Source organism: Pinus tabuliformis, chromosome 3_2 (assembly GCF_031772625.1).
Source record: "Pinus tabuliformis cultivar Carrire ecotype Pingquan chromosome 3_2, CPIR1, whole genome shotgun sequence".
Lineage (NCBI taxonomy): Eukaryota > Viridiplantae > Streptophyta > Pinopsida > Pinales > Pinaceae > Pinus > Pinus tabuliformis.
Window position 1 is genome coordinate 15995821 of NC_142302.1, and position 19047 is coordinate 16014867.

Consider the following 19047-nt stretch of genomic DNA (forward strand, 5'->3'; position numbering starts at 1 on the left):
GGATCTAATTGATATCCCCTATCGTCAGTTGTGGATTATTCTTCTTCTATGAGTTGAGATGAGATGAGATGAGACAAGATGAGACATGATACAGCAGGCATGTACATCCGAGATGAAACTTATGATGCAGATGGAGATTCCTCCCTAGTTGAGAGGAAGTGTTAAAATTTAGGCGACTATGGGATGAATTTCCCATGAGAAACCCTTCTACCCCAAGGAGAACCCTAAGACCCAATAGAAGCCCCAAAGAAGAATTTGGTTTGAATGAAGGAAATTATTAAATTGGCTTGGTTTTAATCTACATGGGCAAACAATCATTAAAGACATATTTAATATTATTTTGATCAAATTCGAGTTTGAGATCTCCCTCCATAAGTAGGCTTCATAATAGGCTCATGTCGGCCTGCCCAAAAGACATGCCCTTTCGCATGTTGGAACAACTATTTATTGCCATATGTACTCCATTTTGGGCATGTTATTTCGCACTTTTGTCTGAAGTTATTTTGGATCTCTTCTATGATTCGGGTCTGTGACATTATAGTGGCTCGCATAACATTCTTTGTGGTTCGCTTTGTGGCTCACATTACATGCTTGCATTCTCTGTGGTACTATAGGCTCACATTCTCTGTCGCACTACAGGCTCGCATTCATTATGGCACTACAGGCTCGTATTCTCTACGGCCTATTACAGGCCTATCTCTGTGATGCAAGGAGACTATATTCTTTGTGATGCGGAGGGACTTATTTATAATGAGGCTCACATTATCTCCATAATGAGGCTCACATTATCTCTGTGATGAGGCTCACATTATCTCCATAATGAGGCTCGCATTATCTCTATGATGAGCTCATATTTCTTTGTGGTATGGCTCGCTTCTGGTATCTCTGAGGTTTGCTATCAGTGACTCGTATATCCCTAAGTAGCTCGCATTCATAGCTCACACTTGTGGCTTGCATTCATTGGTGGTTCTTTGTGACAGTAATCCTCTGTACATTACATTTGGTTCTTCGTAGTCTCAGTAGCTCACATATGTGATCTTTGATTATGACAATACCCTATGGTTACAATTCATGTTGGCAAAGATACTTATACCATTGTGATAATAATATATAACAGAGAAACCTTCGATATGGTAGTAACCTTGACATATCAGTGACCTAGTAGGTCCTTGACAATGATGCATGACCTATGATGACCTATGACAGTGATGTATATGCTCAGCAGTGACACTTGTATCTATGACAGTGATATAACATGATGGTTGTAACTTTATGTATGTATCTTGATGGCAGTGGCATGATGAATGATGTACAACAATAATAGTATCTGTGACTTTGATGATAACATACTCTTGAAGGCAGTGACCTTGTTCGTGTGACAATGACAATGATACATGATGACAGTATCCTTGTTTGATAGTATTAACAATGATGCATGATGACAGTGACCTTGACATGGTAGTGCATCTTTGATTAATGACTCAGTGATCGCACTTATTTTTGTGACAAGGATGATGCTACTTCAGACAGTGATATGATAGTAGATGCCTTGGACTCATTTGATGGTCGGAGGTCAGATCATTTAGTTCACAAACAAGGTTGTGAACTGACTTGGTTTGGCTTTAGGAAGCCTGGTATGATTATTGTATCTCATTGTACTTTGTATCTCAACTAAAAAATTGATCAATATCTAATAGAAGAAGAATCTGGTTGAGTTTTCCCCCTTGTGGAGTTTTGCCCTGGTCTCTGACCTAACTCTTGGTGTCTCTATTGCGTATGTTTTTCTTCCACTATTCTTTATTGTTCTGCTACATTGTTGATGTTATTGTTCTCTCTCCATAATTTGTTAATGATGATATGATGTAATGGGCTAAATGTAATGTGTAAATGATGAAAAGTTTTGAGAATGCAATTATCTACAACAAAAAAACAATCAAGCCCTAAAAAATTAACAATACTTTCAGATCATTTAAAGCCTTAGTTGAAAATGAATCAATCTAAGAATCAAATGTCTAAGATCAAATAGAGGAAGTGAATTTACCTCAAATGATTTTAATGAATTCTATGGGAAGTTTAGAATCAAGAGACAACTTTTAGTTGCAAGAACTCCACAACAGAATGGAGTTGTAGAAAGAAAGAACATATCAGTGCAAGAGATAGCAAGAGCCATGTTGTTAGAGGCCAAATTACCTAACAAGTTTTGAAGAGAAGCAGTTGTTGCAACGATACACATCACGAACAAAGCACAACTCTGAGTTAACAGTGATAAGACACCATATGAGCTATGGAAACGCAAGCCAGCTTTAGTTAAATATTTCAGAATTTTTGGAAGCAAATGTTACATGAAAATAAATGATGATAAACTAGGCAAATTTGATTCTAGAGTACATAAGGGAATCTTTCTTGGATACTCAATAAGAAGTAAAGCTTACAAATGCTACAATAAAAGACTACGCAAAGTTGTGGAAAGTATTGATGTAAGAATAAACAAAGCATGGCCAAAGAAAGAAGCAAAAAAAACAAGTGAGAATTCAAAATACCATCTACATGGACCAAGAAGATATTACTACAAAGAAAGAACAAGAAGAAGAAGCACAATCTCCATCCAAAATAGCTTTCAAATTTGTACAAAAACATCACCCAAAGAACCAAATCATTGGAGATGTTGATGCAAGGATACAAACCCGAAGAAGCACAATCTCCATCCAAAATAGCTTTCAAATTTGTACAAAAACATCACCCAGAGAACCAAATCATTGGAGATGTTGATGCAAGGATACAAACCCGAAGAAGAATGACCAATACACCAGGAAAAGGCAATTTTGCTTTGCTATCCAAAATAGAGCCAAAGGATTTTGCAGAAGCCAGTAAGGACTAGCATTGGGTGAATGTTATGGAAGAAGAATTGAATCAGATTGAGAAAAATGGAACCTGGGAACTTATTCCACGACCAAAAGATAAAAACGTGATTGGGACTAAGTGGGTATTCAAGAACAAGATGAATGAAGAAGGACAAATTATCATAAATAAAGCAAGACTTGTTTGTAAGGGCTATGCACAAATTGAAGGAATTGACTTCGAAAAAACTTTTGCTCCAGTTGTTAGATTAGAAGCAATAAGAATGTTCTTAGCATTTTCATGTTCGAAAGGCTTCAAATTTTATCAGATGGATGTTAAATTAGCCTTTCTAAATGGAGACTTAAAGGAGGAAGTATACATCGAACAACTAGAAGGTTTTGACTTGTCCGAAAATAAAGATTATGTGTACAAATTGAAGAAAGCTCTTTATGGGTTAAAGCAAGCTCCAAGAGCTTGGTATGCCAGGCTAGACCACTATCTTCAACAACAAGGTTTCAAAAGAGGAGTTGTTGACAATAATCTATACATCAAGATGGAAAAGGACAACTTATTGATTACACTTGTATATGTGGATGATCTTATTTTTGGAAGAAATAACAATGATATGAGTCATGGATTTGCTTAGAAAATGTCAAAGGAATTTGAAATGTTAACTATTGGAGAATTGCTCTTCTTCCTTGGACTACAGGTTTCTCAAAACAATAAAGGAATATTCATTGCCCAAACCAAATGCATCGACGAGATGCTCAAACAGTTTGGAATGGAAGAATGTGCACCAGTCAATACCCCTATGATTATCAGATGCAAGTTAAGCAAAGATGATGAATCCCCTGAAGCCAATTCCACACTTTACAGATATATGATTAGAAGAATACTATACTTGACAATCTTAAGACTAGACATAATGTAGGCAGTTGGAATGGTTGCAAGATTTCAATCAGCACCAAAGGAATCACATGCAAGTAGTGAAAAGGATATTTTGGGCTTTGGTATCCCAATAGTACAGATTTCACATTAACAACATACATAGATGTTGATTGGGCATGTAGCATTGATGATAGAAAAAGCACCAGTAGGAGTGCATTTTTCATGGGAGATTGTCTTGTATCTTGGTCAAGTAGAAAGCAATCATCAATTTCTCTTTCTACAGTTGAAGCCAAATACATAGGTTCGGTCTTCATATGTACTCTTGATTCTTGTATATTGTAAAATGAAAAAGAAATTATTATTATTATTATTATTTTGTAGCATGGGTTTCATGCTCAAGGTCATTTTATTTTAGGTCAAAGCACCCATTGAGTGCTTCTAGGTTTTTTCATTGAGTCAAGAAGTCAAAGAGTCATTGTCATATGTAAAATACCCCATTGAGCATCTTGTAACATGTCAAAAGAATTATTTTTGAGTCAAAATAGTCAAAATACCCCTCCAAGACCAAGTCAGCCTGGCAGCAGAGAAGTCAGCCTAATTAGGGCATGTTGTCCTCCTTGGAAGCCTATATATAAGAGAGCATTTGACCTCCTATGGACTCACTCACTCATTCACTCATCTATCAAGCGAAGGACTTGAAGGACGAAGGAAGATTTTCAATCTCTCTCTCTCTCTCTCCATCTCACACGTGCGAAAGGAAGGCTAGGGTTTTGCAGCTACTAGGTCGAAGTTCTCAAGAAGTCAAGGAGGGTCGAAGTCTAAGGAAAAAGAGGCAATTTGATCTCTCACAAGGCATAGAAGAAGAAGCAGTCCAAGCGAAGGAAGGAAGAAGCTCTAGAAGCCCTAATTCAGCCACATGTGCAAAGCAGTAGCTAGTTGCAAGGGGTGAAAATTTCAGACCTGCAGTCGGGACCAAAAATCTGTAGCTAGGGTTGAAGTTGTGCAATTGGAAGATATTTGACTTGGTTTGACTTGGTTAGAAGAAGCACATCATCAAGGAGGTTTGACTTGGTCTTGGAAGGGTATCGATCTTGGTCTAGAGGTCTTGGAATTCGTCATTTGAAGAATCTATAAGAAGAGAAGAGATTTGTGGGTTTCCCTCTCAAGAGGAAAGGTTTTGGCCCTGCCTTGCAGCGTACACTTGTGTCCTTGTGTACTATTGATCTATGTTTTGGTAGTTGTTTGATGATAAAAACAACATAATAATAAGAAAAAAGAAGCTAATAATCAAGAAAATTAAAAGAGCATCAGTTATCAAATTTGAGAGAAATCACCTCTTTTGTAGCCCTATTGATTTCTCAACAATAGCAAAAGTAGGTTGTTGTACCCAAGTTCTCTAGATGAAACAAACTTTACAATATCAAGGGGAATATGATTAGCCCATTGTTATTTTCTACAACAACACTAGTGCAGTCAATATCTCAAAAAATCATGTCATGCACTCAAAAACAAAGCATATTCCAATCAAGTACCAATTCCTTAGAGAACAAGTTGTTGAGTGGAATGTCAAAATGGAATATATTGGCACCAAAGAACAAATTGCTAACATCTTTACCAAACTTCTACCCAAAGAAACTTTTGAATATTTTAGGCAGAAGTAGGGAGTGATCTCTCTTTTATCTCAGTGAAGGAAGCAAAAATTCAGGGGGAGCACCCTTTGCTATTGATGTCAAAGGGGCAGAGAATGCAGACAGGGGGAGTAGTTGACAAGAAGTATGAAGAAAATGCAGACAAGGGGAGTAGTTGTCAGAAGTAGATATCAAAGTATTTCCATCAATAACAAAGGGGGAAATTGTTAAAAATGGTTGTTATTGATGTCAAAGGTTGTCCAGATGAAAGAGGAAATTACATAGTCAAATAGCATACTACAAGACCTTTCCAATGGTATATGGCACTCTCTTTAATTCCATAGAAATGAGTATATATGAAATATTTTGTCAAGATGACCCAACCAAAGTACAAGCAAGTCCCATTTGGATACCCTATCTTTGAAGACAATTTTACTCCAATTATCTAGCTCAAATGGGAGCATAAAATGTATGGTTGGAAAGCTTACTCTGAGACCTTTTCAATGTTATATGGCACGCCTTCTAACTCCTCACAATTGAATAGAAATATATTCTTTTAATATTCACTATACATTCTACCAGTTGCACTAGTCGGCCCTGCCCAGTGTCCAAGCGCACTATAAATACGCATGAGAATGGGCATTTCTAATCACTCGACTCAAGAATTCGGTTTTGTGTTTAGGGGAGCGAAGGAATAGGTCTGAAGTTTATACCTCATGAACTAAGAAGTGAAGTGAAGTCGAGTTGAAGCAGCTTTCTGTGGAAGGGTTTTGGAACATCTTTTGAAGGGATTTTGGCATTGTTCTTGGGAAGGGTTTTTGGTATGTTTGAGGTTTGTTTTTTAAGGTTGAGTACTATTGTTTTGAAGGTCGAGTTTTAGGGGACGAGTTTTATTATTTGAAGGCCAACTTTCAAGGCTAAGTTTTGCTATTTGAAGATCTAGTTAAAGCATGATTTGAAGTCCATGTTCTAGTATATTGAAGGTTGAGTTCAGGTTTGATCCTATAATTAGTGTAAGTTGGTAATTGCAGAGGATTGGTGTCCTAATCTTCTTGATACGTTGGAGCCTGGAATTTTTGTAAGTTGGTGCTTACAAAGGATTAGTGTCCTCACAACTACAAGAGATTGTAATAAATTTAAGATTATTTTCAAGTATTTCTTCTTCAAATTTTGATTTGCACTTTAATCTTTGTGTTCATACATTGTGGATGATTGATTATGTAATGTGAATTCAATTTTAAGATTAACTAAGTGAAAAATTGTCAAAAGTGACGAAATATTGATTCACACCCCCCTGTATTTCCAACATATTTAGTATTCGCTTCATTGTCCTTGTTAAACTTAATCCTCTTCCAAGTGTTTGAGGAATAGAGAGAGTTTTCTCTTTCCCATAATCATCTTGAAAATTCAGAGCCTTGATCTCAAACCCTAAAGTAAGTTAATTTAGTTGCCCTAGCTCGTTTGGATCTTGTTATCTCTCCATGGAAACCCTAGAATTATTTGATTCCTAGAGTCCACTTGCCCTATATAGAGAAGGAACTAGTCCATCTCTTGTGGTATTCACCTAAATTAATAAAAATTGGTTTTCTTTTGTTTTGTGGTAGATTAGGATAATTCACAGCAAAATCTAATACTTTCAGCATTTAATGACTTGTTGATCCATGTCCTAGGGTCAGAAATTGTTGAAAAGAATACTGGATCAGTAAAATTGTTGTTTTATATGCATTTTTTAGCCATTTTTTAAAGCTGACATCAAAGTTTTATTTATTGTTATGTTCAAGGTTACTTGGGAGTGGGAGCGAAAACAGGGAGCAGGAGCGACATTTTTAGAAGCTCCCGATTTGGGAGCAATTCCAGGAGCATTTTTTATATAATATATATATTTTTATATTTTTTATATTTTGATGCATATATGTCAACAAAAGCATGCAGAATGATGATTTAGATATAAAAAAACATAGATTAAACCATAGAACAACAATCATCTAGAAGTTATAATCTTCATCAACCACATTGTTAAAATTGGAACTAGGGCCAAACTCCATGTGGATCATCTTATTTATGGCAGCTGATATTTTTCCTAGATTCCTCTCATTGAGAGGTGTAGGATTGATCTAACGATCATCCCATTCCGACAAGTATTTATGGAGATATGAATTTATTTGTAATTACTTGACAAATTGTCAAGGTCGGCCAGTAGCTAAATGTGTGGCACACATGTTCAACATCTCATATAAATACAAGATAGGTGGAGGCATTATTTCATCATCTCATCTCACTCATTCTTCTCTCTCTCTCTCCTTAGCATTGGGTTAACAAGGAGCAGCGAACGTGGGAGAAGAAGGACGCAGCAAGGAGGCAAGGAAGACACAGTTTTGGAGGACGCAGAAGCAGCAGGTCATCTCTTTGACTAGCGTTGACCAGCATGGACAATTTAGGGCTGCGGTTTTGGTGTGGCTTCCTCTCCTAGGTAGGCTGCAAATTCTGGCACAAAAATCGAGGCATTCTGACCTACGGTTTGACCAGGGTTGACTACCCTAGTTTGGGGCAGCAGGCTGATTACAGTTGACTGTTGTTTGACTGTGTTTTTGGGGTTGTTTGAGGGTTGCTTCTTCTTGTTGTTGGAAGACTAGATGACCAGGAAATTGACCAAATATATTGAAGGTCAATTTCACCTTGTTTGACCATATTTGACTTTGTTGGTTAGGGTTTACTGTTGCTATCATAAAATTACAGATTTCTGAATTTGTACTATTTCTCTCTATTGAACTACTGAAGATTAAAGAAGAATTGGTCAAAAGGTTTCCCCACATTGGGGTTTGTCCCTGGCTAGCCGCCACATCTTGTGTCTCTTGTCTTGGCTTGTTTTATGTCGATCTATTAATGTTCTATCAGCATTTTACTTTATGTTTATGTGATTGCTAAACAGTGGCTAATAAGAAGAAATCGAAGTAAACTGCACTAAGCATAGAACATACCATAAATTAACATGGTATCAGAGCTGAGGTGAAGACAAAGCCCAAGCAAGAGCAAGAGCAAGAGCAATCACCGAAGGTTGTTGAAGCTATCTCAAAGACTTCATGGGGTCCTCATCGCACTTCCCCGCTGAAGACAAGCTCCGTGAGAAGTTTGACTATCACGGATGGAAGATGTCTCTCGATATGACATTAGAAGAGCAGAATCATTGAGCCTCCATCAAATGCATCCGCTGCTGCTAGGAACAAATGGACCAAGGGAGAAGTCAAAGCAAAGAAGATCACCCGAGACTCTATCGACAAGCGTCTGGTGGCCTATGTTTTCGAGCTGACCACCTCCAAGGAAATCTACGATAGACTGGTAAGCTTATTTAAAGTTAATGATGCAAATCAAGTTTTGTTCCTTAGAAATAAGTTGAAGGAAATCAAGAAGATAAAAGATGAGAGTACGCAAGCATACTTCTTAAGGATCACCGAGATCAAGAATGATCTCCTATCAATTGGGGAAGTCATTTCTGACGGGGAAATGACTATCACAACTCTCGAAGGGCTCCCATCTGAATGGTACATATTTAGAACCACTCTTCTCAACAATAATGTAATCCCAAGATTTGAGGAATTGATGGCGAGATGCATTCAAGAAGAAACAAGGATGGAAGAGCAAGAAATGCCTGCACTTAGAGGCAATCCCACTGCATTCTCCTCTCATGCTAAAAGGAGAAACAATTTCGGGGCTAAATCTAAAGGAAAGGCCGGACCGAAGGGTGGAAGAAAAGGAAGATGTTACAATTGCAACAAAATGGACCACTATGCAAGGGAGTGCCCTGATAAAAAGGACTCACATCATGACGATGATCAAAATCACTCCCGAGGAAATCAAAGGAATGGCAGGTTCAATGGAAAGAGGAATGTCGGAAATCAAGGAAGTGGTCAACCCTCCAAGAAGGCAAGAAACTCCAAGTATGAATCTAGCATTGTTAACAATAAGAAAGATGAATATTATCTACCAACGGCCCTCTCTACTACCGCTCCCCCGAACTCGCTGGGAAATTGGCTTATTGATAGTGGTGCCTCAAGGCACTTCACTGGTTACAAAGAAGCTCTCTCTAATCTAATAGAGAAGGAGACCAACCTGGAAATTGTTCTTGGGGACAACTCAAAATATCCCATGAAAGGCGTAGGGAATGTCACTCTTCAATTGAATCAGGGTAATACAATTCATTTGCAAGAAGTCCTATATGTACCTGATCTCAAAAAGACCCTGGTGTCCATTTCGGCAATGGAAGACAAAGGCTACAAGGTGGCTTTCATCGATGGCAAGGTACGTGTATGGAAAAAGAATTTTAAAGATGCTTTCACTCATGGGTTTCGAGTTGATTCATTATATCAGGTCGGAGGAAGTCCGGTGGGTGTCATGTCTTGTGACATATCCCTTCAGTCCGAACTATGGCATCGGAGGTTTGCTCATATTCATTATAAAGCTCTACCCAATGTGAGACAAATGGTGACAGGGATGCCCAAGTTCAAAATAGAGTAAGAAGGTGTATGTCCGGGATGCGCCGAAGGAAAGCTCAAAAGGGGACCATTCCCCTCAAGCCATAGCAAGACCTCTGATATATTGTAGTTGGTTCACTCAGATATATCTGGTATGATCCCTGTGAACTCCTAGGGAGAATATTTATATTACTTCACTTTTACAAATGATTATTCTTGCAAGACTTGGATATACTTCTTGAAAAAGAAGGATGAAGCGTTTTCTTGGTTTCGTCACTTCAAATCCTTGATCGAGAATCGAACCGAAAAGAAGATCAAGATCTTAAGGACTGACAATGGGACCGAGTATGAATCCAATGAGTTCCATGACTTTTGCAAAGAGGCTGGCATTAAGAGGGAGACTACAACACCATATTCTCCCAAGCAGAATGGTGTGGTGGAAAATCATACGATTGTGGAAGCTGTCTGTGCTATGCTCCATGATCAAAGGCTTCCGAAGTTTCTATGGGTCGAAGCTGCGAATACCGCCGTATATATTCAAAACCGATGCCCTCATCAAGCATTGGGTTCCAAGACTTCTAAAGAGATGTTTACCGATAAGAAACCTGACGTATCTCATTTTAGAATTTTTTGAAGTCCTGTATATTTTCATGTGCCGAAAGAGAAAAGGAATAAATTGGGTGCATTTGGAAAGAAAGGAATCTTCGTGGACTATAGCAAAAATACTAAGGGCTATAGAATCTATGTGGTTGGTCAAAGGGAAGTCGAGATTAGCCATGATGTCACCTTTGATGAAGATATGTCTCTTAGCAAGTTGACAATCTTCCTACTCTAAGGGAATCTAAAGAAGCTGACACCAGGAAACTGGAGGAAAAGGAAGACAAGATGATGCCCGATGTGGAAGAACCTACGGATCCTATCGATCCCCCTCTGCAAGAGCCTTCCTCTTCTAGGAAGAGGCCTTCATGGCTCAAGGGGACACTTGATGATGCCGAGGGACACATTGCACCCAGAGGGACTTTCCGTGAAAGTAAGAAGTCGGCCAAGTATCAGGGATACTTGACCATCATGAGCACAATCATTCAAAATGAGCCTTCGTCATTCGTAGAAGTTGTCAAGCATCAAGTATGGAAGGATGCTATGACTGAGGAATACGAGTCCATCATGAAGAACGATGTATGGGATGTGGTCCCCAGACCCCAGGACAAAGCAGTTGTCACTTCGAAATGGCTTTACAAGATAAAGCATGGAGCTGATGGAAGTGTTGAAAATTATAAGGCTCGTTTTATCGCTCGTGGCTTCTCTCAGAAGGAAGTTATAGACTATGACAAGATATTTGCACTTGTTGCCCGATATACCACCATCCACTCGATCATAGCCCTTGCTGCTTCGCAAGGATGGAACCTACATCAAATGGATGTCAAGACCGCATTCTTGCATGGTTCGATCAAAGAGGAAGTCTATGTGGAACAACCCGAAGGATTTGAGATTCATGATCAGGAATCTCATGTGTGCAGGTTGAAGAAAGCCCTCTATGGGCTAAAGCAAGCACCCCGAGCGTGGTATGAGAGGATCGATAGCTACTTGATGAAGCTGGGATTCACTAGGAGTGAAGCCGACCCTAACCTTTACTTTAAGGTTGAAGATGACAAACCTCTCATACTGGTGTTGTACGTTGACGACCTCTTTCTGACAAGTGCAAACCCTCTCATTCACAAATGTAAGAGGGAATTGGCTTCTGAGTTTGAAATGAAGGACCTAGGACTGATGCACCTTTCCTAGGACTGGAAGTCTAGTAGAACCCAGGGGAGATTTTCCTATCTTAAGGAAAATATGTGGTGAAGATATTGGAGAGATTCGATATGGTGGACTGCAAACCCGTGACTACCCAAATGGAGCTTGAATTCAAGAAGTTAAGCGGTGGTGCTGCCAGACCTGTTTTACAAAATGCTACCGAGTATCGTCAACTCATCGGAGCATTGATGTTCTTGGTGAACTCCCGTCTAGATATATGCTTTGCAGTCAACATGGTGAGTCAACATATGGTTGAGCCTCACCACACACATTGGATTGGTGCCAAGAATCTGTTGAGATACGTTCGTGGCACAATCTCTCATGGGTTGAGATACACTGTCGAAGATATGAGGTTACATGGATATACCGATGTTGATTGGGCAGGCAGTGTGGTGGACGGAAAGAGCACTTTCGGTGCTATTTCTCTTTGGGATCTGCCTCGATATCCTGGATGAGCAAGAAGCAGAAATCGGTGGCTTTGAGCACCGCTGAGGCAGAGTACATTGTTGCGAATATGGCCTCTTGTGAGGCGGTTTGGTTGCGGAAGCTCTTCAGGGAGCTGTTTGGATTTACATTGGATACTACCGTGATCCTGTGTGACAACCAGAGCGGTATTCGTCTATCAGAGAATCCTGTATTTCATGATCGCTCTAAGCATATCGATATCAGGTACCACTATATCCGAGATATGGTGCAGCGAGGAGCAATAAGGCTCCAACATATCGGTACAGATGAGCAGGTCGCCGACATTTTGACAAAGCCCCTAGGAAAGGTCAAATTCTTGACTTTCTGAGAACAACTTGGTGTCGTTAAGAGACCCTCTTATGAGGGTCGTGTATGATGCATACATTGAGCTCTAGGGGCTTGGGGTACTTCTTGGAGCGACATGCAACCACAAGGCGACTCACCCTCCCCTAGTGATGCGCTATGTACAGGGTGAAAGGTTCAACCTTCCCCTATGATACCCCGTGGCGACTTTGGGACAAGATGATTGGTTCTCCTGTCGAGGCATCCTACCCATGCAGTCTAGGACTCATGGGAAGTACCTCTCATCTGATCAATGAGTAGGGAAATGGGGTTAGGGACCATTAGTAGTATTATCGATGGATGCATCGTTGTATCTACCGTACTCCCTATGCTAGGATGACCTCTATTGATCTGGGATCAATGATACTAATCTGGGATCAGTGAGAGTGGTATGACACACTCTGAGACTGACTTCGGGTCAGTGGAGGATGGTATGATACATCCTCGATCATTTCTTCTTCTTCATAGTTCAACAGAGCAGAGCGAAGCAGAGCAGAGCCGAGCAGTGCAGGGCAGTGCATTTGATGGTAGAGATAGTACCGACGGTCAGACAGAGTAGCAGATGGAGTTCTCCCTAGTTGAGAGGGAGTGTTAAAATTGGCAACTAGGGCCAAACTCCATGTGGGTCATCTTATTTATGGCAGCTGATATTTTTCCTAGATTCCTCTCATCGAGAGGTGTAGGATTGATCTAACGATCATCCCATTCCAACAAGTATTTATGGAGATATGAATTTATTTGTAATTACTTGACAAATTGTCAAGGTCGGCCAGCATCTAAATGTGTGGCACACATGTTCAACATCTCATATAAATACAAGATAGGTGGAGGCATTATTTCATCATCTCATCTCACTCATTCTTCTCTCTCTCTCCTTAGCATTGGGTTAACAAGGAGCAGCCAACGTGGGAGAAGAAGGACGCAGCAAGGAGGCAAGGAAGACACAGTTTTGGAGGACGCAGAAGCAGCAGGTCATCTCTTTGACCAGCGTGGGCAATTCAGGGCTGTGGTTTTGGTGTGGCTGCCTCTCCTAGGCAGGCCGCAAATTCTGGCACAAAAACCGAGGCATTCTGACCTACGGTTTGACCAGGGTTGACTGCCCTAGTTTGGGGCAGCAAGCTGATTACAGTTGACTGTTGTTTGACTGTGTTTTTGGGGCTGTTTGAGGGCTGCTTCTTCTTGTTGTTGGAAGACTAGATGACCGGGAAATTGACCAAATATATTGAAGGCAGTGTTTTTAAAACCGGAACCGGTGACCGGACCGGTCCACCTAATGAACCGGTTTACCGACCGGAACCGGTCTAACCGGGACTGGTTTGGTCTAAACGAACCGGTTTTAGAAAAATACATTAAATAATTATTTTTTAATGAAAAAAACTATTTTTAAGATTTAAAACCATGATTCCAAGCCAATAGAGACAAAATATGGAAAGATTGCTCATTGATATACCATGTAAAGCCTTAAAGGTGAATATATCAAAATGGCACCGAGTGCAATACATATCATCGACAAAATACATAAGCAATGAGGCTCTAAATGGCCACTAGAGTGCAAAAATAAAGCCTACAAACTATGGGGCCAGTGGCCTACTACAAGACTTCAGTCTAGACTCTAGACTCTACATATATGATAATAGCAATACTATAATAGTGATCAACATTATCACTTGAAGTTGAAACTTCTCATGAGTCTCAGTCATCATGATCAAACTCAGTTGGTTGAGTCTCGACTCCCAAACTGTGTAGCCACAAACTTCTCTATTGGTTCAGTGACTTGAGTCTCAAACTTCTGAAGGTATTCTGCCCTAATATGCCCTATTATTTCATTTGGTGCTCCACATGGCTTTACATGGCCTCCTATCCCAGCCAAGTGTTGCTTGAACCTGTTAATACCCCCTCCTTGAATGGATTTTTGGCAATATTTGCAGATCATTTTGCCATCAATCATATCACAATGAGCCCATGCAGTATCTTCGGCTTTTGGAGGCATGATGACTCCCTGGATGGTAGATCATAGAAGTGAGAAGTTTATAACACAAAAAAAAATTCATGGACAGCAGACTCAAATGAGGAATTATCAAGTGCAAATCCTTACCTGGAAATGCAAACTAGCTCCCTTAGCCTCCTCTTGAAGATGGCAACTCCACTGACAGCTACACACTATCTCCAAAATAGCTCCAACTCCAACTCCAAGATGACTACTTCAGCAAAAACTCCACACTCTCCAAGCTCACAAACAAACTCACAAACACTCCAAATCAGTTGTGTGAGACAAATGAGAGTGAGAGGGGTGTCTTATAGCAAGTGTGAGGGTGTTTTTGGAGGGAAAACACCTTTCCCTGCCCCCCAAAACCCCTAAACCACCACTAACAGCCAAAACCGCAGCGCTTTTTCCTTTTACCGGCGGCCTGTCCATAAACCGGCCGGTTTAGGACGGAACCGGCCGGTTAGCTATAAACCGGCCGGTTCCGCCCTAAACCGGCCGGTTTTTACCGGTTAGGGCTGTATTTTGGGCGAGTGAGGGAGGAAACCGGGTTAGAAGGGCCGGTTCGGACCGGCCAGGCCTCCAACCGGCCGGTTACCGGTTTTTAAAACTATGATTGAAGGTCAATTTCACCTTGTTTGACCATATTTGACTTTGCTGGTTACGTTCCTTACTAATCATCAAAATTTGTTGTAACTTAGTCCTTAATTTAGTCTTCATTTTGCATTGCCTATTCATAATTTTGTGGGCTAGATTTGTTGTTGTCATAAACTATTGTATTGCTACAATTTGTTGATTTAAAAACCTAGCTTATGATAGTTTTAAGTATTTCTTCTTTTGGTATTTTTGGGAAACCTGTTTGAGCCTCTATAGGTCAACTATAGCCTTCAGATTGAGCCATAGCTACTTTGAACCCAAATCTGGAAATTACTCTTTCATCCACCTCAAAACCTAATTTATTATACTTATATCCAGCAGATTTTCATTGTCTGATCCTTAGTTTAAATTCCTTGGATTATTTGATTCTTAAGCCCTACCAGGGAAGCTTCCTTTGTGTTGGATTGCATCTATCAGTAAAACAAGAGGAGTAGTTACTAAGGTGACAGTGATGACACCCCATGTGTTACACATTGTCTAGATCACTTAGTGAAACTTTATACTAGGTGCTAGATTTTGTCGTAACACGCTTTATAGGGTTGCACTTCAACCTGTTTCCCTGTGTATGTGGTGAGCCCAGGTGCATGTCCTAGATGAAGTTTCCATAATAAATACCCCTCACTATTTGTCAGCAAAAGAATTCCAATTTGAATGTTGTAAGTTTGATATATTTATTGATCGTCTCCCATATTGGGAGGAGCTGAATTTCCCGCATCCCGATAAGAGGAAATGCCACAAACTAAATACGCATATTTCAGACAAATTTAGTGATGTTTTTCAGCATTGGTTCAATATACTCAAAACTATGAAAAGTAGATGCGCTGATATACTGCGATGAAGCGGCCCTTAGTGACTCTAACATGATCTTGATTATAGTTAAAAGGGGCTTCCAGACTTACCTTTTTGAGCTTATACATGAGCTTCTCCTCCGGTGTCATCCGCTCGTATTCCTTTTTCTTTTTCCACCGGAAAAATTTAAGCCATTTGGCGACCGCCCTCCTTCCTTTCAGCTTTCTCCTCTTCGCCTTGGGTTTCTGTTGTGACTCCTCGCTTTCTTCCGGTTTCTCGTTTTTCAGGGCAGAGTCGACGCCCAAGCTTCTGATAAATACGGCATTACACACTGGAAAATGAACGACTCCTCTGGTATTGAGCTCGGGTTCGTAGTATCTGAGCCCGACCTTGTAAAACCCACCAGACAAACTATTCAATAGTTAAAAGGCCATTACAGATTCAAATCACAGCAACTAAAAGAAAACGAGAGTTGAAGATTGGAGTGAGTACCTATTCAAAAAGTTTACAACGGAGCTCCGCTCCAACATGCGCCTGGGCTCGTGTTTAGCCGTCCCATGGAGCCGAAGGAGATCTTTGAAGGACCTTCTCATGTTCGGAAGCACGATGAAACGGTATTGCCTGACAACGTAGGCTTCCACTTACAACCAGAAGACTTCTACATGGCCCAAAACGTAGGCTTCCATTAACAACCAGAAGGCTTCTACATGGCCCAAAACAAACAGAAATTTATTAATAGCAATAATCTTTAGCACCCCTTTCCTATCTGACCAAATACCCACACAAGAAGGTTACAGCAACCCCTTCCATGCTATTCCCTTATACCCAAACATGGAATCTAAAACATTCCCAATGACGGTGCAGAATTGGTACAAAAGGTTCATAACTCTAAATTGCGTTAGCCCCTCTATGAAATAAAAATGTTAAATACTAAATTGAGTTGGACTTTCATAAAATAAAGGTTTTCATAATGGATATAGATTTAGTTAATTATTTCCTTGAATTCCACATCATTGTTAAATACTAAATTGAGTTGGACTTTCATAAAATAAAGGTTTTCATAATGGATATAGATTTAGTTAATTATTTCCTTGAATTCCACATCATTTCGGTTATTATTTGTGTGTTAAGGTTTTATTTTTTTTTGAGGGCGGGGGCGGCGGGGGCTTTTTTATTAGGAAATTTTTATGAAAAGTATGAGAGTTCTAAGGCATGGTCGGATGCTAGAGTAATAGGATTTGGTGAGGTTCATTGTAATGATGACGGAAGGTCCAAAGGAGGTGTAATTGTTAGGTGTAATTGTTAGTTTGAAGCTTGAGTGTATTCATTAGACAAATGTTGAACCTAATGCTTTTTTGGACTATGACTTGTTTCTCTCATTACTTTTGTAGCATAGTAATGATTTTTCAAGGTGTGATTGTAGGATTTTTTTTCGGATAAAGATGCTTTGAGAGATGGTAGTTCTAATGATATCTCAACTACATCCAAGGAAACTAGGCTAGTGGTGATAAGGTTCTTAAGGTTTATGAATCTTCTATTGCTCCCACTAATGGAGAAGGCAAAGTGTTTTCCTATAAATGAAAATGTGTGTGAAGAAATCTAGTACTCTCATCAACGTAGTTCTTAAGGAAGAAGCAAACTTGAACAAAGTAGTGGTCGTAGTGGAGAAAGGGGTGGTTGGTTGTTTTTGAGGCATTACCTAGGAGAATAAATTGATTAGAAATTGAATTCAAGAAAGTGGAAACCCTTGCTATGTTATCAACCAGTTTTTAAGATCTTACCTAGGGGTTGGATGGTTTTCTTCCTTCAATCGTCGATGGATGTGGAAAAAATGTTGGTTCCCCAATAGGTGCTAAAGGGGTGGAGATTGTTTCTTAATGCAAAACAGAAGAAGTTTGAGATGATAACATCTTGGATTAAATTATTATGTCTTAGTATGGAGTTTTGGTCATTAGATGTGTTCAAAGAGATTAGGAATGCACTTGGGCAGTTTCATGGAGAAGAATTTTCATTTTGTGAGGAAAGCTTGATGGCCATTGTATGTGTTTTGATTTCCTTAGACTTGAAGAAGGGCTTAGCTGAAAGGATATCCCTGAAAAAAGGGCTCCTCTATAGTAGATCAATGTTTGTATATAAGAATCTCATTTAGATGCTTCTAATGTTAGTAGTTTCAAAGGAGGTTGTTCAATCTAGGTCTAATGTAGGTAGTCAAAAAGAGCCTTCATCATTGTTGGAGAATGCAAAGGAACTATAGAAGGTTGGAATGCTAGAAAGGCTTCTTGAGTTTCTATAGGAGGGAGATATTATTATATCAGTTTAGCCTATTCAACTCCCAAATCTCATGAGATAGAAGGTTTAAATGTTGCAATATCGTTATCAATCAAGTCAAGTCTATTCGGAACTTGGTGGCTCTTTCTTTTCATTCTTCACCTAAAGATCATATAGTTTTTAGTTCATGGTATAATGCGGAATGTGGAGACCCTTGGGGATTGGTGGAAGGAATTAGAGAGTTAGAACCACCAAAGCATCCCAGGTAATGAGGTAGTTGTTTTGCCTCTCCTACCCTTATAAATATCTAATCTTATAACTATATAATTATAATTATATTATTAATACACAAGAATAAAATTAAAATAGATATGACTATTAGGTTTTTATAATAATCATTATCATTTAAATATAAAGATTATTTTAATAATAATAATATTAATTTGTTTATAATAATAACAAGAATAAAATTATTTATAATAAAACTATTAACGATAAGTTTTTTAACAATTAATAATATCTAGTTTATATTTATATAATAAGAATATAATAAAAACTATCTAATCAAATATAGTTTATAAAACTAAACAAACTAACCATCTAATCTTATACTTAATAAAATTAGAATGAAATTGTAATTCATAAGAATAATTATTATTGAATATGTATTATTAATATTTATCATAAAAGTAAGGAAAATAAAGATTATAAAAATTATTAAGGTGAAATTTATGATATTAATAATGATTATTAATTCAATTAATTAACTAATATCAAAAATTAAACAATTAAAATTAATAATAATAATAATTTATTTATGTTAATAATAATGACTATTATTAGTGATTATTTAGAATAAAAATTAGTTTGTTTTTTTTTAGAGTTAAGGAACTAATTAATCAAATCAGCTAATATTAAGTCTATT

The 19047-nt window shown here is 38.8% G+C and overlaps 1 protein-coding gene across 3 annotated transcripts in view; it reads right to left on the bottom strand.

Annotated features, from left to right (window-relative positions):
• LOH1 (RNA-binding CRS1 / YhbY (CRM) domain protein) overlaps positions 1 to 16736 on the bottom strand; it is a 100350-nt gene extending 83614 nt beyond the window's left edge. The window contains exons 1-2 of one of the 3 annotated variants that reach the window (XM_089415709.1): positions 16347 to 16736; positions 15965 to 16232 (exon numbers count right to left, since the gene is read on the bottom strand). In XM_089415709.1, the coding sequence (XP_089271835.1) occupies positions 15965 to 16232; positions 16347 to 16447 (369 nt within the window). In that variant the 5' untranslated portion in view covers positions 16448 to 16736. Of the gene's footprint in view, positions 1 to 15964; positions 16266 to 16346 lie in introns of all 3 variants that reach the window. The other 2 variants (XM_089415708.1, XM_089415710.1) reach the window with 2 other exon arrangements.
• Between the last annotated feature and the right edge of the window lie 2311 nt (positions 16737 to 19047).